Here is a 19988-nt window from a genome sequence, read left to right on the forward strand (position 1 = left end):
GCACCTCATTGCCCATGCTACACCTGAAACCATTCCAAAGCTTTATAAATAATTTAAATTAACGCTCATTTATTTTAAAATATTTAAAGCACCAATGACGGGAATTTCAAGTAGTAATCTTAGTTACTTTCAATTTTAAATTACGCATGTGTATATTTCCAATAACTTTCTGCTGATTTTTAGCTTAAATACAACAGCACTTTTACAAGTTTTCTCTATAATAACGCTATACTGTAAATAGCACATTGTCATACAGGTTTTATTGTTGGTGCACTAGAGGAGTGTACCATCCTGCAGCTGTGTTTAAACCCTTTTCTCGTCCACTCTACAAGGGGAGACGCTATTCAGAAATGTTGTAAAACATAATTGACACATTCTATATAAAATCAACTACAATCTGTTTGTTTTATAGTCTTGTGCGACATTCCTGTGCAAGTTTGTGTGGCGCAGGGAAATGACATCATGGTCACATTACATAGCTATGTCATAACACATCAAGGGCTGTGTATAGATTGAAACCTATTCCTAATATATATTGCTGATTTCTGCTCTGATATTCTGACATCTCTGCTAGTTCAATATTCTAATGACGAAACAGAGCAGACCTTGGCAGAAGCGGTGATGTGTTAAATGACCTAATTTTAACGACTCAGATGATTCCTAACCGTGACTCACTTCTGATTTTTTTTATGGAGCATGAGCTAAAAAAAAGAAGAAAAAAAAAAAGGTTTTCAGGAAATGTCAGCAGACGTAGAGAGTAAGCGGGGAGTTATAAAAAGGGGCAGCAATTGAATAAAAAAAGAATCCCTTCTCTGTCTCTGTAGGGCTTGGTAATTTTGGTAACCCATGTGGGCGGGGATTTGAATGGGCTACAGGCATATTAGCTTGTCAGTTTTCAGTTGCTCAGACTTGCAAAAGGGTTTTCCTTAACCTGCAAGTTGTCTGTTCCTTTTATACATGCTTCATTAAATTCTGTTGTGCATATAAAAAAAAAATATCCCTAAAAACCCTAAAGACCAGAGATACCCTTACAACGCTACGCCAAAGGAAAAAAAAAATCTTCTGGAATTTACAAGATACTAAGGTGGAATTTTGAGAAACTGCTCAAGTGCATTTAAGAAGTCTTGAAATATGATCACTTTAGGGCTACTATGGATATGTACATTAATTGCGAACTCCTTGACTCGTAAGTAATATTCTTTATATTTCTATTTCTATTAGGTAACTGCATATGTTAGTTTAGCAGCAGTTGTGAAATCGCTGGTACTGTTTTGGATTGATTGCTCACTTGTGCTGAATACTTTGTTTTGAATATATTGCTTGTTTTTAACAGTATAATTAAAGGAATATCTATATACCTATATAAAAATGAGTGGGGGGGGGAATATTATTTACTGGTCAGAGCAGAAAAGCTACTAGTCCAGATGGAAAAGGTTACTAGACAACTTTACCCGTTCAATGTATTTCTTACTTGTCCGAGACTAGTGGAAATTCCCAGCTCTATTTATACTGAATACATATATCTATATAGCAATGTATATCTATCTATCTATCTATCTATCTATTTATATCTATCTATGTATCTATATCTATCTATCTGTTTGTCTATCTATACATACACACACATTCACAAATTAATTTATACATGTATACTTATGTTATACTTGTCTGCATATATTTACACACATACACACACACACACATATATATATAGATATATATATATTCATATTTGCATACATACACACACACATGTATACATACATTTAATAAAAAATCCACAATTAAATGTTTCATATTAAAAAAGTAACAGTACAACACCTTTACATTTAAATACTAGCTATATTATTTTAATCTGAATTTATTATAGGGGCTAAGTTGTAATTATTTAGACTATTACTAGTGTATTTTAAATTGAGAAGGTGGCTGTACATTGACAGATGTTTAAAAACTGGAAAGTGTAAGCAATTAGTAATATTGCCTCAGTCTTTTTGGAAAGAAAACTGAATTTCCAATAGCTGCGACTCAGACATCAAACTAATGTATTAAGAAGTGCAAAATCATGCTTGTAAATAAAACATGCAGCATATTATGTGTAGTTCATTGTCAGCAGAATTCATACTTTTGTACTGGGTTTGCTAAAGTTGTTAATAAGACATCTGAAGTTTGTAGAGAAGGGACATATGGGAAAATACCTGAATTCCGGTTGTTAGAAGAAAAGCAGAAAATGTTGGCTTTCCAGAGGCTTTCACAATGAAACAAAGTCATAAAGTGGTTGCCTGCAGGAGCATATTAATTGGGAATCAGTAAGCTGAAGAATTAGGAAGCAGATGCAAACAGAGGTTAAGATTTCGGAATCTGGTACCTATATTAATGCACAGTGCCTGAGAATTGTTACCACTTTGGATTAACTGTTGTTTTTTTCTGTTAAATGTAGATATCCATCATCTTCTGTATATACTATTAGCTGATTCAAAGGACATTTCAATTTCTGAATTAAAAATGAATTTGCTAATATTTTTTTTTAACCACAAAAGGATATTTTATTGCTGGCTAGGATACTGTGGTGTAGAGTCAATAACTGATAACATTTTCATTCATATGAAGAAGCTTAAACTCTTTTCTGAATTATATATTTGATACTGAAAATATAGACAACATGAGTTTGCAAATTTACCTATATTAATGGCATGAAATGTATTGTACTCTATGTTGAGAACTTATAATAACAATGCTATGGACAGATCTGAGGTATTAGAAAATGTGTAAACGTTCAATGTGGTCAATCTGTTTTATATCGGGTGCTAATTTGCAGACTGTTATTGATAATTGTTTTTTTAAAGCCAATCAAGGTTTTTAGTTGAAAAAAACACCAAACACGTAATATAAATTTTTCCTGAAGAAAATATAAAAATCAAGCTTGGTATATACCTTTAAGAAGTAATAATGCTCAGTGTAGTCTAAAGTTATCCTATTGTTGCCAATAACACGTCAGAGCTGCAGAGTCTGGATTTTTCTGCAAAAAAAAAAAAGAAACAAAATATGTAAGATATTTACAAGTTGAGGAGAGCAATGTGTTGTCAAATACAAGGCCAAAGACAGAACACAAACTTTAAGCTGATATCACTTATTTAAAACTAACATTAAGAACCTATGTGATAAAATGAATTTGTTTTAAACAGTTCATTAGACTTGACATGCTCTGTAAGTGTTTACATGCCATGTAAATATGGGAGGCGGTGAGGTACAAGGTGGGCAAAGTAGTGTTTAATACTTATTTGTGTGTAGATACTGTGCATATTGCAAAGACACATGAACATTGTTTAACTTATATTAAAATGTGCTGCATATGTGTTTGTGTGTGAATAGTATTGATGCATTTAATTTATATTTTATATATATTTATATATATATATATATATATATATAAATGTCTATGTTTATGGGTTTTTGTATATATGTTATTGTATATTGTGTAATTGTTATGTGTATTTGTTAGTGTGTACATATATGCTTACTTTATATATATATATATATATATATATATATATATATAAATATGTGTGTGTGTGTGTGTATATATATATATATATATATATATATATATATATCTCAAATTAACAAGAGTTGTGCATTGAGCAAGGATGCATTTTTGATACTACAAAACACGTATTGTATATGTGTGTATGTATATTTACACACATATATACACATATATATAGATTCATAATCTGGTGAGTAATTTTCTAATACATTAACTGTTAAACATAGGCATCAGACAAACAGCCTTCTGCTGTTTTTTTTGTATCTAATCATTGTCTATACTCTTATATAGTTATATATATGTATGTGTATATAAATCTGTAATAATAACGTTGCATAAACAATATATATATATATATATATATATATATATATATATATATATATATATATATACACACACATGAATATATATATATACACATTTATATATATATATACACATTTATATATATGTATATATATATATATATATATATATATATATATATATATATATGCAAACAAATATATATACAGTATATATATCTATATACATATACACTTTTTATTCTGTAAAATCCCTTTTATCCACAGTAAACTAGAGGGAATGACTGACTGTTAGTAAAACCCTCCTGTCATTAAATGTATCTAAACACCTGACCTGCACACACTATCACCATTTCATGAATTTATGACTATACTTAATTTCTGGATGGAAACTGCTATATCAAAAGTGAAATATGCCTTTTCCCTTTTAATAATAATAATAATACAAAAAGTCAATGCACTAAAAAATCTTCCAGGGATGATATTTTTAATGTGAATACATTATCTCTTTGTTTTAGAGATCAGAACATGATTTTTGGCTGTGTTTATTAAACTTATCCCTACACCCAGCAACATATAATAATGCAAAAACATTTAGTGTCAAAATAATCTTTTCTGTGCTATTAGGTGTCATTAAAGGAAAAACAATTGTATTGAAAACCTGTTTTTAACATTTAAGATATAAAATGTGTGTTTTAAAAAAATATTATTTATTAGTTAAAATGTCTTCCTGAGGTTTATGATTTACTATTATTTATAAAACAAATTGTTCCCATATTATTTAGTACTGGTCACAAAAACAAAATTATATATATGTTAGCAACTGACCAGTTGGTCATAAAGAAAACAATAGGTTTATAAAAAAAAAATTTTTAAATGTTGCCAAGATTTTGCACCTATATTGACGCAAACACACACATATACACACGCAGTGTAACCAAAGTTAGTCTATAGCAAAGAAAAGGCAAAACATATATTGTTAGTTTTAAAAAATTATATACAATACTTCATAAGGAAAGACTATCTTCTTGATAATGAAAACTACCACAAACCTTTTAAAATTCTTACAGAATGTTTAGGAGCCAGGGAAAATGTTTGTTTTCATATTCTTTATACTAGGGGTTTACAAATTCAAACAAAACTTTTGAGCCAGCAACAATTTTAAGGGTCTAGACCCTTATGCAATATAACCAGGGATGAGTTTATCCATAGTCATATCTACAATATTCCCAAAATTGAGCCAAAAAAGAGCCAGTGCTTCCTGGTTCCATGGATTTGTAAAGCCCTGTTTCACACAACTAACTTATATTCGGGAGCCAGAAATACATTTCTTTAAAAAGTATAGGAGATTAGGGGGCAAACTCAACACTTTTTCCATCTGGAACAACCATACCCAAAGAGAATAAAAGAAATGATTAGAAAAAAAAACTACATGTACAGCTATGAGCAAGGTCATTTTGTAAGGTCTGGTAAAGGCTTTGATATATATTTCACTCTAATTGCTGCAGCTTTTGTCCTTTCTCACAGCCGCAAAACTGTCATGGTAATACCTATTCAAAACTACATCTTAAGTAAGATTTATTGCAGAGCTAAAACTTGATAACAAAGCGGGTACCTTTGGTAAACTTCAGGATACTTTTTTAATTCAATGCAATGAAAACCATGAGCAAATCCTTAAATAGAAAGATGAAGAGAATTTACATATATATAAATTGAAACAACGATAATTTTATTGCAGTTTTGGATAGGAGATGACATTTTTTTTTATTTTTGTGATAAAAATCAATAAATATTTTATTTTAAAAGTATAAATGTGGAGTCCAATGGAACGTTTAAGCTTGATTTCTTCTGACTTGAAGTAAAATTTTACTTTATTCAGTATATTGCTTTGTTTGAATGACTTACCACTGCTGCAAATGTCTTTTTTTCTGTTTTCCATTTCCCTCAGATTTCGATACTTTTAGAGTTTTTCTTTGCAAAGTAAAGCTAGAGTGTATAAATTATTTTTATACACTTTTTTAATTATCACAATTTTCTATTTTTTTTACTTTGAAGCAAATGTGCATCTTTAAATTGAGTGTCTCTTTTTGATCAAATTAAAATCAAAGAAGCAATTTTGTCATTAGGATTCCATGAGGAAACTTGTTCCTTCCCATATTAAAACAAAACAAACATAAATAAATAAACTCTTATTCTTATTAATCAAGCGCATTGAATATTGAATAATATTAATAATTCAAATAAAAGTAGATCATTTTTCTTTAGAGACATATTAAGATTTAAAAAAAAAACTCTGAAGCTTAATTTTTTTCATTTAAATTTTGTTTAATAATTATTATAATTATTAAAATATATTAGGACATATTTACATTACTGCCCAATCATATTATTTTTAACTTGAAAAAAAATGTATTCTGGGATTTAGTTTGCCTGTCATCAAATAAAATGTAAACAAATGTAAGAATTGCTTGGCTTGGAGGGGAAAACTTATTTTGTGCTTGAGAATACTCAATATTGAAGTCAGAAATTTATTATAATCTATGTGGTATTTAAAAAAAATATATTTTCTATTTGTATCTATTCTTTAATATTTTTTTTTACATTTTCATTATGAATCTAATACCTTTTTATCAAAAAAGTATATTAAATATTTTTATGAGAGACTGTTAGTTTTAATACTTCTTTTTCATCAATGCTCATAATATTTTTTAATCCATGCACATTAAATGTGGCTTTCTCCAAGTTATAAAGTAAGATTTTTTTCTTTGTCACAACGGTCTAAAAGAGCTCTCATAAGTAAATGAATTAGGATAATTTAAGCTATGGTGTTTAAAAGCCCAATCTAAGAGGATGTTTTTAATGATTAATTCTAAAAATGGGTTAAAACTTCTTTTCTTAATGTAAGATAAATGTAAACTTACTAAATATAATTTTACATGTCAAAGCACTGGTGCTTATGAAAAGGCTTATTGCTTCAAATATATACCTTTGGCACAGATGCAGAAAAGCAATGTGAATTCATTTTCTAAAAAAAGGGAGCAGAATGATATCAATATAAAAAATATATATATCAAGTTATGCAAAGCACAAAAACTAAACTAAAATCATTATAACAAATATCCTTAAGCATATCTGAATTTCCTCTTCTTTTGTTGACATAGGTGTTATCTAGCATTGTTTACTGTCCCTTGGGAATCTGGACATTTTGAGTCTCCTCCAAAATGATTTCTGTTCCACACCCTAACACATTTTAGGAAATGTATCTAAAATATAGTACTTTACTTCTGGGCATCATTGGAGGTCCTATGGGAGAACATAAAAATGTGTGGTTTCTAACATGATATTCAAGCCATATTTACTTCAATTAGCCTAATCTTTCAACAGACCTTTTAAATCTTCTATGATAAGATAACCAATTGGAATCTGCTGAGACCTAATAAAAACTGTTGCCATGTCTATATCATACTAACATATTGCCAGGATTAACTGGTTCAGTGCCATGGTAGGCTCCTGTTTTAAAAAAAATCCTGCCCATATACTACTGTAGAGAAATATGTTTTCCCTTTAATTTATTTAATTTCTTTACATCTTGTTTATTCAGCTTTTTAAGCTATTAGATGTTCTTCTCACTACAAAGAAAGGAGATATTTATTTTCTTAATAATAATACTAATAATAATGATAATTGCTAAATATTTTTATGGAACATAATGATTATAATAATTGCACCCTTTTTGCAATGTAGTTGTATAATAAAGTACTAAGTCAAAACAGTTTATGAGTTAAATTATGGAGGTTGCATATCATGAACTGAATTAAACTATTTTCACTTTAAAATCACTCGTGCAAGCCTTAGCATACAATGTGTGTGTATATGTGTGTGTGTGTGTATATATATATATATATATATATATATATATATATATATATATATATATATATATATATATATATTGTATATATATTTATTTTATATATATATATATATATATATTAAATCCATACATGTAGGGTGCTTCTATGGGGGGAACCATGTGACCAGAGATTTTACTTCATAATACTATTTTTTGTCATATTGTTATTGTGGATATTTGGTCATGGCCAATTGCACAATAGATTAAAAAAAAGATAGTTTTTTGCACACTCATGAATATAACCATGAATGTACCAATGACTATATTTTGTGTAAAACAGTGATAGGGTTGAAAAATATAACAAATTAACATAAGTTAAGTATTTAGTATAACATGAATGCTAAAACTGCTACTGTTGATTTAAAATGATCAAATTAGAGCTCTTAAATTGGTTCTCTCAGACGTAGGATACGCTGCACCATAACTGAATCTTTAATTCTATATTTATCCTTTATCACCTATATTAGACTGATTCTTAAAATTACAGGCTATACTGGTAAAATTCTGTCTGGGTAGCTGAACTATTAGGTATTAAAAATACTATAGCATTAATCGGGCTCCTCTCTCATTATGGAAGCTTAAATTTTTAATTCATATTACATTTTGTCACTGCCTCTATAACTAAGACTTTAAGCAGTAAAGAAAGTTCAGATGCATCAAGCATTCACCCTGTTTATTCAACATTTAAAAGACATAAAGGAGCTTGATATCTCATGTTTGAAAGAAATAGATCTCAATGGCGTCTGAATAAATGCTGTCACTTATGACAGTAAGGAGGATCTATAAAAGTGTATGAAGTTTGGTATTTTGAATGCTCTCTGGACTGATTTTTCAAATGCCGGCATCTTTGTTAGTGGATACAATACTTCTTTCTCCATTTTCCTGCCCTATAGAAAGCAACTCAATAAATTGAAGTACCGATTTTTAATTTTACCTAAGGAAAAAAAACAAACACATTTTTTTCTAAAGAAACAAATGATAAATATTGTTTAAGATATCTTGCTCTCGGTCTGTATGTCTGCCTGTCTCTCTCTCTCTCTCTCTCTCACACTGTCTCTATGTCTGTCTCTCTGTCTCTCTCTGTCTTTCTCTCTCTCTCTATGTGTATATATAAAGTATACAGACTGCACTCGCTGGGTTTCAGACAAACTTCAGTATTTCTTTATTCTGGTGACGTTTCAAGGATAATCTCCCCTTCCTCAGATGGGGTTGGTCTGAGGTAGGGGAGATTATCCTTGAAACGTCACCAGAATAAAGAAATACTGAAATTTGTCTGAAACCCAGCGAATGCGGTCTGTATACTTTCTACTTATTGCCCCTGCCGGCACCCTGGTTGTTGTAATTTTTAGTTAGTGAGAGTGCAGTTCCTAACATTTCTGTGTGTATATATATATATATATATATATATATATAAATAAAACAATGCACTCACTGCTTACATTTTTATTTTCTGGGTGCACAATATAGAAAAAAAGAGGTAAAGGCACTCACAGTACTTGAAATAAAGCAAAGATAAAAAAAATCTTGTTTAATAAGATATCTTAACAATTTACAAATAAAATAAATTCCTCCAAAAATGTGTAGTGATAGAACATTGGAATGGAATCCGTCCTTACAAGGACCAAAGAGTACAACATATCTAAATTATCTTGCTCTGTAATGCTACACACTCTTTTATGCACACGATTACTTACACAGGCTCCCACATTTGAAGGTAATTGTGTTCTCCATATATATATATATATATATATATATTGATATACCGTATATACATATATCTAACAAATTTACAACTAAAATCAGTTCTGCCAGAAATGTAGCAATGGAACATTAGAGTGGAGTCTGTGCTTCCGAGGACCAACGAGTACTAATGACAATGACACTGTATTTTTAGATGAAAAATAAAACTGACATACTTTTTACATTTTCTTTAATGATAACAGTAAAAAGGAAAGGAAGATTCCTTATGAATCTTATCTATTTTTTTTACATGAAGACTTAGAATAGTAGTATGTGCACAAATAATTTAGTTCAAGACTTTTTCTTTTAACTGCTGAATATGTGACAAGAGGTTAGTAGGGGCATACATGGGGAAAGTAAAAAAAATGAGGATATGCAGGGGATAAACAGATATTTAAAGAAATTAATTTGTTAATAAATAAAATGCTTTACCAAGAAACAGCCTTCTAGAGTTGCGCTAGAATGTCCCTTTAAGTGCAAATGATGATAAAGTTCGCCCTAGTCTATTGGTATATTCTGTGTATTTATGTATGTATGTGTTCATGTGTGCATAGAGTCACTGTGACATATTTATACCTTTTGTGGTTGCATGTTTAATTTGGAGTGTACCACTCAGAATTAGACATAATAAGTGAAAGAAGAGCTATATTCCCTATAAATAATTAGACAAAAAGTGAAATCAGTCACTATAAGCAAAAAATGAATTAGCCAATGAAGCAGAATCTACTGTCAAAATAACCAGTGTCCACCACTTTCCTTACCAATAGTCGGATACCTCAGCGTCAGATGGGGCCACTGTAATGGCACTAAAATATTTTGAACACCAAGAAAAACAAAAAATAAGAAAGAAAAATAACTAACTAGTGTGGCAATGAACTTCATTCCGGAAACAAGCCACTTTCAAATCCCAAAAATATTATCTGTCTATGTAAGTAATCAGAAGAAAATGGCCTCCTTATTTTGTTCATTATAGCAATTAGTACGTTTCTATCGCAGGATGCTTTTTTTTGTTATCAGGGCACAATTCACTCTCAGTAGAATCTGTATATGAATGAATCTGTAACCCAATTGGATAGATATAAAGTATTTTTTTATTCTTGATGGAAAAGTATTTGTTTCTTTTATGCTTGTGGCATTTTGTCTCTATACACAATCTGTGGAGCTCAACCTTATCAGACAGTGAGCAATGTAAACTATAGTATCAGTTGTGTACAAAAATGCACTTTTAGTCATGCAAAAAAATATTTTGACATTTTTAATTGCTGTTTTATATATGTTTGAAACAAAAATTTTGAGTTAAATAATCACATTTAAGGTAACCATCTCCCACACCATTACAAGAAGGATCTGAGTGGCTTTATGGTTATAAAATCAGTGGATAACTATTGTTTTAAAAAGTCAGAGTGTGGCAGTTATTGCTTTCATGTTATGCCTTTAGAGTGTAGATCAGTGTTACTCAACCAAAGTCACCAGGACCCCTAACAGGTCAGATTTTCAGGTTATCTGAACTAAAGCACAGGTGAAATAATCAGCTGATGGGTGAGAACAGTTTAGTAACTATGTTTACAGATCAGCTGATTATTTAATCTGTGCTCTAGTTAAGATATCATTAAAATCTGTCCTGTTACGGGTACTTGAGGACTGGAGTTGAGAAACATTGGTGTAGGTAACCCACTTGTGTTTAGTGTCTCTAGGTGGGCCTAAGCAAGTATATTGTATAGCAGTGATTTTTAACCTTTTTTTTGCCGTGGCACACTTTTTTACATTAAAAAATCCTGTGGCACACCACCATCCCAAAATTTTTTAAAAATCACACATTGTAGCCTAATACAGCATATATATATATACACATACACACAAACACACACATACTGTATGTATTGTGCTGTTATGCCATGCCTCCTACAAACTACCCCTGCACTGGGAGTAAAAAACAAGCAAAGTTTAAAAAATATGTCACACTGTTGTCAGTCTGCCGTGGCACACCTGAGGATCTCTCACGGCACACTAGTGTGCCACGGCACACTGGTTGAAAAACACTGTTGTATAGCAGCAAACAGCCATTGTATGGCTTAACTAAGTTGAAAAGGCCATTCTACTAAAATGTGTTTTTCATGCTCAAATAACATTTCTGAATTATAATAGCAGAAATCTAAAGCTCAGTCACCTGTTTTAGGCAAAGTTGAGGAATTACAGGAGCTGCACAGTTGGTCCAAGTTCACTACCATTAAGTCCGTTTTAAGAAAATGCTGCTAGTAGGGAGAGAACAAGTGATAGAACCATAACTTCTTAAAGACAATGACACATTAATAGAATGTACAATTCAGTCTCATAATTGGTGCCTAAAATGTATTTGTGGTTAGCAGTAAGTAGCATTTTAGACTCATGCCCCAAAATCTCAATTTGTTTGATCAACATGTATACTTCTTTATAATAAATTTGGAGATCTAATACAAACTTTGCAATATTCCGTTTACTTGAGGTGATACTGTAGATGTCCCCAAGATATTTACCTGTGGAATTTTTAAAGGGATATAATACCCTCAGAAAAAATGTAGCTATTCAGCTTCAGCATAATAATTGTCAAAACTTTAAAAACTTTGTATTAACAAACCTTATTTACGTGCACCCAAAGCCCATTAGGGCACATATCGAGAGTCCATATGGAGAGTCTGTATGGTCATCAGTTGACTCTGATATTGTGCAAAAAGTTAATATATCTATACAAAGCAGAACTTTTATTAAAAAGTTATTACAAAATTATTATAATCATTATGCTGGGGTTCGACTAATTTATACTGATGGGCCAGGTCTGCCCTTTGGGAAGGGCAAGAGTACACCCGCCCTGGGACCTGCACTTTGGGGGTTCATACTCTTAGGTGAGGGTATGAAAAGGTTTAATGTACATCCTGTATTTAGTTTATGAAGTTTTTATACTAGCAGGAGGTGTAATATATGATTTTAAGCTTTATATAGGACACATTCAATGTTAAGCTAGGAGTGGGCTATACAGGGGACAGGGTATACAGGAGGTGGGGAATATGGGGGCTGGGATGAGGGGCCTCTTAATTTAGTCTTGCCCAGGGCCCCACAAATGCTAAAGATAGCCATACTGAGGGCAGTACTAACAACATTGAGCTGTTGAAAGGATCTGTCCCAAAGTGTACTAAAAGAAACGTAAAAATCCTTTTGGAAGAAAATAACAAAAGCCATAAACAGATCAGAGTGTCCTGAAAGCTTGCAATTGTATTCACTATTAGTTAGCTACTTAAGATATCACCTGTATATCGCTTTTGTCATTTTATTACAAAAGGATTTTTACTTTTCTTTGAATACACTGGCTAGCACGGTACTAGTTAGATAAGTCTTTTCATGTCTTATGTTTTACTATAGAACATAGACTACATCACAAACCTTTAGAAAAGGATTTTTGTAGATAGATCATACGATAAGTTTTTTCTAAATAATTATGAGCAACCAATATTTACTTATTGGGAAGAAATTTCAATGTACTGATTTCAGTGGTTAACACAAATTGTAGAAATTGTGCTCGTTATACATACAAACCTCTTATTGGTATAATGGATAAATGTGTCAATAATTGATGCTCTTTGCACAGGGTTAGTGCAAACAGAACGCTACCATAGATAATAGTAAATATGTTATTATAATATAAATAATTAGTAAATATAAATCTATAACAATGCAATTAAATTAACCATTGCATATATAACATCTTTAGCTTAGCCACTGAAGCAAAATAGAACTTTTAGAACTTTGTTTAAAACACATAGATACTGTGTTAATAGACTTTCTTTCAATACGTATCATAGAAATTGCAACATCATACTAAAAACTTGAGTGGAGTTGTTTCCTGGCACTTAAGAATGAATTAGTTGATCATTAGCTGCTCCTTTCAATATACTGTAATCTCATAAACAGATCCACATGATGAAGCAATCTGTTCCCGCTCATTAAATAGAATAACATTACTCTGTCCCTCTGTCTTATTAAGAAATATGTTTGTTTTGCTTTAGCAATGTCCCATACAAAGTAGTCTTGTTTAACACGTCCATGGTGTTTAAAGACATGTGGCTGTTATTAACTCCGTCAATGCTGGGAGAAGGGAGGGGTAAGCAATTATTTGTAGGAATTACTGCAGTGCTAGCTGGATGTGTAGTAAAAACTAACACAACCATAGAGTTCAGTCTCAGATGCTTGGTTGAATCTGAAAAATGGTAGCTTGATAGACTATGGCTCATATTATATAATAAACACACAGATGGTGCATAATAGCTGCTTGCCCAATGGAAGTTCCATACAAACCATATGCTGTTGTGGACCTTGTGATACATCATGAATGACTTCATCAGTATTCTCATGGATGATAACTATAAATCACATTATCAATGACATCAATATCTTTTCACATATTCATTTTGTTTTAAAGGTTTCAACTTGCTGTTGCTATAAAAAGGTGCTTCATAAATATCACACCGAGATCAGCAATCTTTCTGTACACTGTGTAGAATAGTACAAAAATCAGCACATGGTTTATATATATATATATATATATATATATATATATATATATATATATACATATATATATACATAAGGGTTGTTCAAGAGACGTTACCCCCATTCCAGTTCTTATCATTAAAGGGACAGTATACTGACTGTCATATTTTCTGCCCTTTAATTTGTTCTTATTAGTTATCCATTTTACCTGCTGGAGTGTATTAAAATTTTTACAGATGTTTGATTTGCATTTATGTTGGCATTTGGAGTAGCTGACTTTGCCTGTGGTATCCCCACAAATTGTAATACTTAAGTATTGGCTATAAAATAGCTATGTAAACATAGACAACAGAAGAAATAACACCCCCAGTGGGAGGTAGGCGAAATAATTAAAACAAAATTGCTAATATTCAATTGTTTTTTTTCTCAAAGTATTGGGCTTTGGTATACAGACAGAGATAAGATAAGGAAGCATGTCTGTATAGAAAGTAATAAAATAAGAGATTTCCCTGTGAGTTCAACAAATTTTAATTGGTTGTGGTGTCAAATAACAAATCCATCTATTTCATATAAGGAGAAATTCCTCATACATGATATACTCTGCTGTTGGTGTAACAAGTCATTGGAAATACAAGGGAAACAATTTTTACAGTGCACTGTACATTAAACCATTCAGCTTAGGTGTTTTCTTTTGTAATTACATTCCAATCCACTAGAGGCACTACATCAGTTCTACATATGCTAAAATAATGAGTTTTTATCACACTGTGATTGGGTATACGAAGCAATATACACAGCCTAAGCAAAACTGTATTATGACGACTAATTGTATCAATATTGATGATAGCTGCAAAATGGGTTTAAATGCAGGTTCTTTTACTTAATCAACTACAGAAACATTGTTTTTGTTTTAAATATCTAAGCACTTAAAGGGGCATGAAACCCATTTTTTTTCTTTTATGATTCAGATATTGAAAGAACTATTTTAAAAAGGTTTCCAATTTATTTATATTATCACATTTTCTTTGTTCTCATGGTATTCTTTGTTAAAGAGATTTCTAGATAGGTAGAGGGCACATTTCTACAGCACTACATGACAGGAAATAGTGCTGCCATCTAGTGCTCTTGCTAATGTATAACATTTTTGCAAAACTGCTGTCATTTAGTTCTGAAGACACGTGCACACTCCTGAGCTTATCTTCCTGCTTTTGAACAAAGGCGAACAAGAAAACAAAGAACATTTAATAATATAAGTACATTAGAAAGTTGTTCAAAATTGTATGCTCTGTCTGAACCATGAAAGAAAAATGTTGGGTTTATGTCCCCTTATAATTGAGCATTCAGATGACTCTACAGGTACAAATCCTTAAAGGGATAATAAACCCCAAAATGTTCTTTTATGATTCAGATAAAAAATACAATTTGAAACAACTTTCCAATTTAATTTTATTATCACATTTTCTTCATTCTCTTGTTATCAATTGCTGAAGGGACAGCATTGCAGTACTGACAGGAAGCTGAAAATATCTATTTAGCCAATCACAAGAGACAAATGTGTGCAGGCACCAATTAGCAACAGCTCCCACTAGTGTATGATAAGTGCATATTTATTTTTTAAAAAGGGATACTAAGAGACCGAAGCACATTTGAAAATAGAAGTGAATTTAAAAGTGTCTTAAAATGAGATGCTCTGGGGAGTATCTATCAAGCTCGGAAAGGAGCTTGACGGCCCGTGTTTCTGGAGAGTCTTCAGACTCGCCAGAAACAGCAGTTATGAAGCAGCGGTCGCAAAGACCGCTGCTCCATAACCCTTTCCGCCTGCTCTGAGCAGGCGGACAAGAATCGCCACAATTCAACCCGATCGAGTACGATCGGGTTGATTGACACCTCCCTGCTGGCGGCCCATTGGCCACGAGTCTGCAGGGGGCGGCGTTGCACCAGCAGCTTTTGTGAGCTGCTGGTGCAATGCTGAATACGGAAAGCGTATTGCTCTCCGCATTCAGTGAGGTCTTGCGGACCTGATCTGCAATGTCGGATCAGGTCCACAAGACCTTTGTTAAATAGGGGCCTCTATCTGAATCATGCAAGTTTAAATTTGACTTTCCTATCCCTTTAAATCTGGAATTCCAAAATCCAGAATTATTCTGAAATCCAGACTTTTTTTTCCATTTAAAAAAAAAAAAATTATTGAAAATAACTATGTTTCCCCACCAGTAAGTCACAATCTTCTCTGCCTTGCATCTTTGATTTTTTGTTGTTATTTTTTTTTTTTTTGTAATCTAAAGTGTAGATGATAGTCTATAAATAATTAAAACAACTATTACCTTTTTATTACCTTAGTATTAGATTATCTTTCTGATGGTTCTATGTATACCAAAGTATTGCATGTATAAGTTGTATTATAACACATACATATTATTATAAAATATTGTTGTTTACACTTGGGGGCCGATTTATCATTGTCTATCCGACATGATACGTTGTAGCGTATCATGTCCGACAGACATCGCTGAATGCCGACAGCATACGCTGTCGGCATTTAACATTGCACAAGCAGTTCTGGTGGGGTGTCAATCAACCCGATCATTTAGGATCGGGCAAATTGCAGACTGCAGCCTTAGAGGCAGCAGACCAGTTATGGAGCAGTGGTCTTAAGACCGCTGCTTCATAACTGCTGTTTCCAGTGAGGCTCGCATGGAAACAGGGGCATCAAGGGCCGGCTAAATTGGCCCCTTGGTCTCATACATTCTCCAAACAGTCTAATCTTAGAAATGAAAAAACTGAAATATTCTAAAATCCAGACCTTTTCCAGTTCCAGGTTTGGATAAATTGTTTTGTACCTGTATTTTATTTGTGTTTAGACTTCATAATTTAAATGTGGACTTTGAGTAATATTTTAAACTTTTTTTATTAACCACTTGAGTGTTAACGACAGCTCTGAGCTGTCACAAATTTTCTCAGTCAGTTGCTAACGACGGCTCCGAGCAGTCGCTAGCACTCACCCACCTTGAGGGCAAATTGGGGGCTCCCATCTACTCCCACCCCGGCGATCTGGCCTGAATAGTAAGAGGTATCGCCAGGGCTTCATGTTTCGCGTGGTGATGTTACGTGCAATGACGTGATGACATCACCGCGCAACTTTATTGATGGACAATGGACAAATATAGGGAGATGGGGGCATGCTGCTTAGAAGCCTGTATCTCAGGCATCTAAGCAGCTACAGACCCCTAAGACCAACCGTTGGAAAGGTAATCGCCTAACCTTTCCAATGGTATACGTCTTGAGGATCTGGGAAAAAAAGTAAAAGAAGTAAAAAATAAATATATTTAAAAAAGTAAAAAAAAAAAAGCTCAAAACCAGCTTAGCACCCAGGTGGGAAATGACTTGCACCAGCCATATAATTATAGCAAATAGCTTTGTCCTTAGAACTGATATAATAGCATTTTATAGTCATCACCTACAAAACTCCCTACCTAAGAAGTAATTGTAATATTATGCAATATTATAGCCATAGATAAAACCAATTGCAAATCATTAACTTATTTTTTTTGCAACACAATTTGTTTTCAGTGAATTATGGCAAGCTTTACTGGTCAAATTTAAAAATAATAGCTCTGTAAATTCTCTATAAATCTGCAAATAATTGCTGAAAAACTCAGCATTAAAGAGACATGAAAGTGAAAAAGAAAATGATCTAATATGTTGGAGCATTTTATTGGTGCACTATTGCTTGCATATAACTGTGAATTTAAAGGGACTCTCAAGTCAAAATTAAACTTTCATTATTCAGATAGAGCAGCAATTTTAAACAATTTTCCAATTTACTTCCATTAACAAAATGTGCACAGTCTTTTTATATTTATACTTTTTGAGTCACCAACTCCTACTGAGCATTTGTGCTCAGTAGAATATATGTATATGCATTTGTGATTGGCTGATGGCTGTTACATGATACAGGGGGGAGTGGAAATAGACATAACTGAAATTTGTCATATAAAAATCTACTACTCATTTGAAGTTCAGACTAAGGGGTAGATTTATTAAGCAGTGGATGCTGCAATCTACCCCAGTAGTTTCCAGCTTGCCGGAAGCAGAAGTTAAGAAGTCTTACGACCGCTGCTCCATAACTTCTCTGCCACCTCTAATGTGGCGGACTGCAATTATCCCGATCAGATACGATCGGGATGATTGACACCCCACGCTAGCGGCCGATTGGCCGTGAATGTGCAGGGGGCGGCATTGCACAAGCATTTCAGCAGAAATGCTTGTGCAATGTTAAATGCAAACAGCGTATGCTCTCGGCATTTAGAGATGTCGGGCGGACATGATTCGCTACATTGTTAAATCGGCCCCTAAGGGCTCGATGATATAAACTTGGCCAGCTCAAACCTACTTTTTCTTGCAGACACTCGGAGGGCTGCCCTGGTGGAATGATCGTAATAAAGGGGCAGTCCCTGCGAGTGGTGAGATGGCCCCTATTAAAAGTAATGGATCTCGCTTGATAGGGACACTTCGCTCCTTATAGCGAAGTTAGCAGGGAGCAGGGGAGCACTTAAAATTAAAATCCTGCAGCCAATATAACTCACATTATGCTTCTTTCTGCATAGAGCATCTTACATTTGCCTATATTTTAGTATGCATTTGTTTTTCTATTGGGGTTATAAGTGTTCGTATTGTTTTGAGAAAAGCTCGCCACCTTTTAGTTTGTGAGAAAAAACCAGTGAGATCTGCAGTGCAAAAATCTAAATAGAATTACGAGACATTTTCATATACGCCCATGTTCAGCCCATGTTCAGCCCATTTTATGAATAAACAACAATTACGCTTTGCCTTTTGTATTTATAAGTACAAATTTCTGTGTGATTTTTGCACATCTAGTGTACTAAAATTACGATTTACACTGTGCATATTTGATACGATTTATTCCGGTGTAAATTATATACTAATTTTACGTTTTTGGGGAAGAATTTTGTTACAATTTTTGATGCACCTTAACAATACAATTTTATGTGTGATTGGTTCAAATATTTGTTTTGTGTGATGTTGAAAATACAAATTTTATTGTGCATTTTTCATATGAAAATACAGTATATACTCCTTAGCGAGAAATCTCGCCAGCCCAGAAACCTTTCAATCATCAAGCCCTAAGTGCTATTGCATTGTCTTTTTATCATTCATTTGTTGTTTATGCAAATCTACTGTATTTACTGGTCATTTAATCATTACACATAGGTAAAGTAAGCTCCAGAGCATCAATACACTACTGGGATTGGGACCTAGCTGAGCACCTCAAGTAAGCCAAAGACAAGAGGCATATGTGCATAGCCACCAATTACCAACTAGCTCCCAAAAGTGCATTATTGCTTCTGACCCTACTTACGTATATTTTTAAATAGGTTATTAAGAGAATAATGTACATTTGATAATAAAATGTTTTGATGAGGCGGACAGAGATCACCACAATTCAACTCGATCGAGTATGATCGGGTTGATTAACACCCCCTGCTGAGTCTGCAGGGGGCGGCGTTGCACCAGCAGCTTACAAGAGCTGCTGGTGCAATGCTAAATACGGAGAGCATATTGCTCTCCGCATTCAGCAATGTCTGTCGGACCTGATTCGCACTGTCGGATCTGGTCCGACAGACATTTGATAAATAGGCCTCCATGAATCTTTAATTTTTACTTTCACGTCTCTTTAGTTTTATATGGCATTTTGTTGTAAACGCATGTTATGAAAGTCAGACTGTGTTCCAGCCTAACATACTTTCTGTCTCTATTCCCTGACATGCCAACATAGTTGTTTTTTAAATACTGGCACTGAACTGTGTTGATAAGAAAAGCAAAATATTAACAAAAGCTTCATTTAGATTGTTGGTGCTGATATAAATATTAAAGGGACATGAAACCAAAACAACTTTCTTTCATGATTCAGATCAAGCATACATTTGTAAATAACTTTCCA

General features: G+C 32.8%; 1 protein-coding gene across 2 annotated transcripts in view; it reads left to right on the forward strand.

Annotated features, from left to right (window-relative positions):
* Positions 1–512: 512 nt before the first annotated feature.
* Positions 513–19988, forward strand: part of CRLF1 (cytokine receptor like factor 1) — a 205442-nt gene continuing 185966 nt past the window's right edge. For both annotated transcript variants that reach the window (XM_053702969.1, XM_053702968.1), the window contains exon 1: positions 513–1186. In XM_053702969.1, the coding sequence (XP_053558944.1) occupies positions 1132–1186 (55 nt within the window). In that variant the 5' untranslated portion in view covers positions 513–1131. The remainder of the gene's footprint in view (positions 1187–19988) is intronic.

The sequence above is a fragment of the Bombina bombina genome, chromosome 2 (genome assembly GCF_027579735.1).
Source record: "Bombina bombina isolate aBomBom1 chromosome 2, aBomBom1.pri, whole genome shotgun sequence".
In the NCBI taxonomy this organism is placed as follows: Eukaryota; Metazoa; Chordata; class Amphibia; order Anura; family Bombinatoridae; genus Bombina; species Bombina bombina.